General features: G+C 45.8%; 1 protein-coding gene across 10 annotated transcripts in view; it reads left to right on the top strand.

The window, feature by feature from the left end:
• Positions 1 to 5,462, top strand: part of Srrm2 (serine/arginine repetitive matrix 2) — a 22,132-nt gene that overhangs the window by 764 nt on the left and 15,906 nt on the right. For 9 of the 10 annotated variants that reach the window (XM_017801340.2, XM_017801342.2, XM_017801338.2 and 6 more), the window contains exons 2-4: positions 2,915 to 3,184; positions 4,057 to 4,164; positions 4,382 to 4,546. In XM_017801340.2, coding sequence (XP_017656829.1) covers positions 2,943 to 3,184; positions 4,057 to 4,164; positions 4,382 to 4,546 — 515 coding nt within the window. In that variant the 5' untranslated portion in view covers positions 2,915 to 2,942. The remainder of the gene's footprint in view (positions 1 to 2,914; positions 3,185 to 4,056; positions 4,165 to 4,381; positions 4,547 to 5,462) is intronic. The other variant, XM_017801344.1, reaches the window with a different exon arrangement.

Below are 5,462 nucleotides of genomic sequence, written 5' to 3'. Positions count from 1 at the left end.
CCTCCCCCCTCGCTCCCCCTCCCCCCTTTGCGGTTCCCAGCTTGAGAGGCCTTGGAGTCTTCCGCCCCTCCCCCCATGGCAACGGCGCGCGGCCTTTTGCTTTCGGGTCCGCGCGCCCTCGGCGGGATCGCGGTACGGGAGACTTGGCCTCTCGCCTCTTCTCCACCTGCGGCTGAGGTGACCCTCGCTCCCGCATTTTCCCTTTTCAATCTCTAAAGTGGCGGGGAGGGGGCGGCCGCGGCCTGGAGCCGACCTCCTCACCTCCCCCTACTCCTGGCTGGTGGACCCCGGCTTCGGTCCCTCCTGTTTTGGATCTGAGGTACCGCCCCAGCCTCGCGGTTTGTGGGACTTCACGCTTCCCCTCCCCCATCCTCAAGGCCGAAAATAGGCTTCGTGGCCCAGCGAGCCTCCTGCAGGCCTGAGCTTAGAGGTCGGGATTTGGACTGTTCCAACTCGTTAGTATCCGCGGTGGGATGGGGTGGGGGGAGTCGATCCCTCAATTTTAAAAAGAAAAACAGCCCAACGTTTTCAGTCTGCGTGTCCAAGGTGACCATGTGCTCCTTTTTTACCCCGTTTTTAAAGCATGTCCCACAAAGTATTCAAGGTAGGGAGGCTTTTAGAGCTTCGCAATGGGAAGAAAATCTTGGCTTGTGTTCAGCCATTACTTGACACGAAATGGTGTTTCTGTTTTTACGGCTCTTCTAAGATGTCTTTGAATCAACTCTGGAGACGTCTATCGCTTTCCCTCCTTTGTAGCCGGTCGGTGCCCTGTCCTGGGTTAATATTTTAGTTTTGCGGGTCCCACAGTGCCTACGGTGCCTCAGCGCTGAGCTCGCAGTATTTTACCTAACGTCCTTTCCTGGACACACTGCTGTCCTCTGGTTCCGTTTCTTTTCTTGAGTATCTTAGGAGTAAATTTCTATCTCCTTCCTATTTTGATATTCTGGTAATTTTCCGAAATACATTTTTTTCTTGCTGAGGCTTGCAGACCTAGTATGGACTCTGGTTTAAGAGTTGCCTGGTTTTGGTAGTTTGTGTTTTTTCCATTTAGGTTTGGCACTGCCTTGGATGCTGGGTGGACCCCCCCCCTCCCCTTTTAAAGTTATTCCATAAAAGTTCTTTAAAATGTGATTAATAACCTTTGCTAAGCTTTCTTCAGGTAGGGAGTTGGGGGGATTTTTGTGTGAAGTGGTATGGAAGTGTGGGTGAATGCTTAGGTTGAAGAACTGCTTAGAAGCCTTTTGCAAAGGAAGCAGAAATTAGGGTTTGGGGAAGCTGTAAGGCTCCAGATTGAGAGTAGGGAAGGATTGGATTTAGAATATTGATTGGTTGGAAGGCAAAGAAACACATTTCTTAGGCTGGAAAGAGGTCCCTTTTCCCCCCGAATTTACACTTGCCTTTCTTAGATTTAGCCTCATCTGCCACTACTTCACATTGGTGGAGTTAGCGTTCTTGCTTTTTTTTTTTTTCTTTTTCTTTTTCCTCGGGTCAGCTATTGGGATTGGGTAGGACTCAGGCTTGAGGGTGGATGGGGCAAAAGGGCATCTGGGTGTTTCCTTTCCACTCATCTGCCCATATTTTCTTTTTTCTCCACATTTTGGTGTCTTCAGGCATTTGTATACCTCTGGAATTTTATAGATGGCAGCCTTCCCTTTATCCAGGTCCATCTCATTTTCCATCTGCTAAATAACCTCTCCACTTTCCTTGTTCTTGTATTTTTCTATGGTAATTTTCTCTCACACATAGTTTGAGAACCAACCTTGGAGAAGATATGTTAGAGAAAGAACTAAGAACATATATAGTAAGAGACGAGTTTAGAGAATGAGTAGTTAGTCAGAAAAACTAGGGGGACAAGTTGAGAAGATAGAACCTGGCAGGAAATCTAGGCTTAACTTGAGAAGAATAAGGCAGGACTAGGAGAAAAAAAACTAGGAAATGCCATACCAGGAGATTGGCAGGGAAAGTCAGTAGTTGGACATTAATGAGAGTGAGGTATAGAGATCGAAGTTTTTAGGTATCTTTTTGAGAAAGTATAAGGATAGTTGAAACAGAAAAGGCTAGTTTGATGTGTTTAAATAAAGCATTGAGTTGAAAACAGGTAATATTTAACAAAAGCTAGCCAGACTTTGTGGAGTTGCAAGTCATGTGGTAAACCTTCCTGGGAAGGAAACTGAAGGAGTAAATATCACTAGTTGGTAGAAGCTATACATACTTGGAATCAAAGAAATGGCTCACCCTTCTCAGATTAGGTATATATAAGCTTCTACAATTCACCTGTGTTTCTGAATACGCATCCTGGCCTGTAGTTTGGGTGTGAAGACTGCATAGGACACTGGGTTTATATTAGCCAGCCAGTCTAGTTAGTTACCCATTTTGTGTTTGTTAAAGTTAGCCTGAAATTTTTAGTTATTCTCTTGGAGAAGGTGTCTTTGAAAATGGACTTTTAGGTACTTCTGTATCTGTTGTGTGTCGTGCCTTTGGAGGACTCACTGAGTTACCAGTGGTTATGTGTTAAGAGTTATTTGGTGGAGATGCCATTTGTGTATATTGTGGCCAAAGATGAATAAAGGGATAGTGTGGAGAGATTTGAGAGAAATGGGATTCTTGTTTGGGTAGAGAAAAGGAGATAAAGATAAAAAGGAAGAATGATTTAGAATTGGTGGAAGTACATTGGAAGAAAGTACATTTAAAAAACTAGACCATGATTTGGTGGAAAGGATGAGGTGTGGGGAGAATGAAGGGCTTTGTTAGACCAGCAGAATGAGGAGGCATCATTCTGCTTATGGAGAGTTCAGTGTGAGGTTAAGCATTGAACTAGGGACAAAGAGCAAAGAGAGCAGCAATATGGGAGATTATGTGGTAAATGGTTAGTTTGGGCCAGGGGCCTGACCCATGTCTCCCGGCTCCCCCCCAGGAGCGGTGGTGCCCCTGGGCACAGGGCCATGTACAACGGGATCGGGCTGCCGACGCCCCGGGGCAGCGGCACCAACGGCTACGTCCAGCGCAACCTGTCCCTGGTGAGGGGCCGCCGGGGTGAGCGGCCTGACTACAAGGGAGAGGAGGAACTGCGGCGCCTGGAGGCTGCCCTGGTGAAGCGGCCTAATCCTGACATCCTGGACCACGAGCGCAAGCGGCGCGTGGAGCTGCGATGCCTCGAGCTGGAGGAGATGATGGAAGAGCAGGGGTGAGGGAATGGGTAGGGGCAAGCCAAGCACTGAGTGAGTGCAGAGATGGGTGTTAGGTGGGATGTGTGGAAGAAACTTAGAGCTGGTTGAAAGAGTCCTAAAAAGGAGTTGTAGGGGAGGAAGAAAATGAGCTGAAGAATTGAAAAGAGTTAAGAGACAGTGAGTGCATGGTGGGAGGTTAGGAAGCTGTGCCTGGAACATAAATAGCAGTAAGGGGTCTGAATTATTTAGTTGAATCTATGAAGGGGAAGAGGGCCATCAAGGAACAAAAATGTGCTGTATAGGATAGACAGGAATACTAGAATCAGGAGGGACAGCAAGGTAGGCTGGCAGGTGTTGTTACTGGTAGGAAAGAGAAAGGTAGGTAGATTTTAGGGATTGAGGCCTTGGAAAGTGGCAAAAGCAGACATTGGAATTGGAAGAGTTCTCAAATAGAGGGTATCATGAGCTTGGTAGGGAAGTGAAGTTTGGAAAAGGAGCACGTTCAGGTAGAAAATTGTTTAGAGCAGTGGTTTTCAAACTTGAGGAATGGTACCCCTTTATACTTTCTTTTGGAATCCCAGGAAATAAAAGATCTATTCTTGTTGAAGTTGGAAAGGAGCACTGGGAACTTGGCCAGCTAACACTCCTCTTTGGCCCCTGAATTGTAGCATGTTTAAAACCCACTGTTCTAGAGGGTGTAGTATAGAGAAGGAAAATGATAGGGAAAGATCAGAAAAACTTAAGGATCTTTCTGAGTGACAGTGAGTGAAAAGTTCTATGTGTGTATGGAGGAGGAAATGGGACCCTTATTGGGATTGAGACAAAAAAAAATCTGGGACTGGGGAAAGTGTCCTGTCAGAATCTAACCATGAAGGGATTTGTCCTTCAGGTACGAGGAACAGCAAATTCAGGAGAAAGTGGCGACCTTTCGACTCATGTTGCTGGAGAAGGATGTGAACCCTGGGGGCAAGGAAGAAACCCCAGGGCAGAGGCCAGTGTGAGTGTTGAGCCTTCTTCCTTTATTCCCCAAACTCCATGCTATTCTGCTACTGCAGTCCTGTCTTCTTTACTGGGACTTGGTTTTGCTTTCACCTTTTCACCTTTCTTATTCCATGGCTATTTGGCTCCTGCTTATAATTATGTTATGAATTAGAGCTCTGACGTCTGCTCCCTATATCCTTCAAATTTTGACCTTTTTTTGTTGTTTCCTTTAGGGTAACTGAGACCCACCAGTTGGCTGAATTGAATGAGAAGAAAAATGAGCGACTTCGTGCTGCCTTTGGTATCAGTGATTCCTATGTGGATGGCAGTTCTTTCGATCCTCAACGTCGTGCTCGAGAAGCTAAACAACCAGCTCCTGAACCTCCCAAACCTTATAGGTACTCAAGATCAAGAAACTAGAATCAGCTTCTCTTCTTGGTTCAGAGTACTTTGTTGTTTTGTTATGAGACAGGGTCTCCCAATAGTCCTAGCTGGCTTGCAGTTTGCTTATGTAGACCAGGCTGGCCTTGGTTTCACAGAGATCTACCTGCCTCATGAGTGCTGGGATTAAAGGCATGCATCACCAGGCCTGGGCTATATTGTTAATATTATTGGATTGTTTTTCCTAAACTCTTTAGATTTTCTTGTCCTTTGGTTGAAATTTTTTTTTTTTTTTTTTTTTTTTTTTTTTTTTGTCTTTTTGAGACAGGGTCTCCCTGTAGTCCCAGCTGACCTGAACTCCCTATATAGACCAGACTGGCCTTGTACTCACAGGGATCTGCCTGCCTCTGCTTCCTGAGTGCTGGGACTAAAGGCGTGCCACCACCATACCCAGCCGAAATTTTATTTTTTAAAAATACTTTACATTATTTTAATTTTGTGTGTATATCTGTCCTGTAATGCCCTTGGAGGTCAGAAGAGGGTGTGGGATCCCCTGGAACTAACAGCCATGTGGGTGCTGGGAATCAAACCTGGGTCCTCTGAAAGAGCAGCCTGTGCTCTTAACTGGTGCCATCTCTCCAGCCCAAAATTTTAATTATTTTCCCAACCTAAGGCATATTAAATAGAAGGCCAGGTTATTTTTAATTTGCATCTTTTTGGGTTGGAGAGATGGTTAAGCAGCTAAGAGCACTGGCTACTCTTGCAAAAGGACCTGGGTTTGGTTTCCAACACTCATATGGTGGCTAACAGCCATCCATGACTTCAATTCAGACAGGTGCTGTGTGGGAACTAGGAATTGAACCCCAGGTCCTCTGCAAGAGCAGCCAGTGTTCTTAACCGTCTCTCCAGCCCCAGTTAAAAACCTATATATAT

This window comes from Nannospalax galili, unplaced genomic scaffold (genome assembly GCF_000622305.1).
Source record: "Nannospalax galili isolate Female #2095 unplaced genomic scaffold, S.galili_v1.0 scaffold471, whole genome shotgun sequence".
Taxonomy (NCBI): domain Eukaryota; kingdom Metazoa; phylum Chordata; class Mammalia; order Rodentia; family Spalacidae; genus Nannospalax; species Nannospalax galili.
This window is presented reverse-complemented; position numbering and strand designations above follow the sequence as displayed.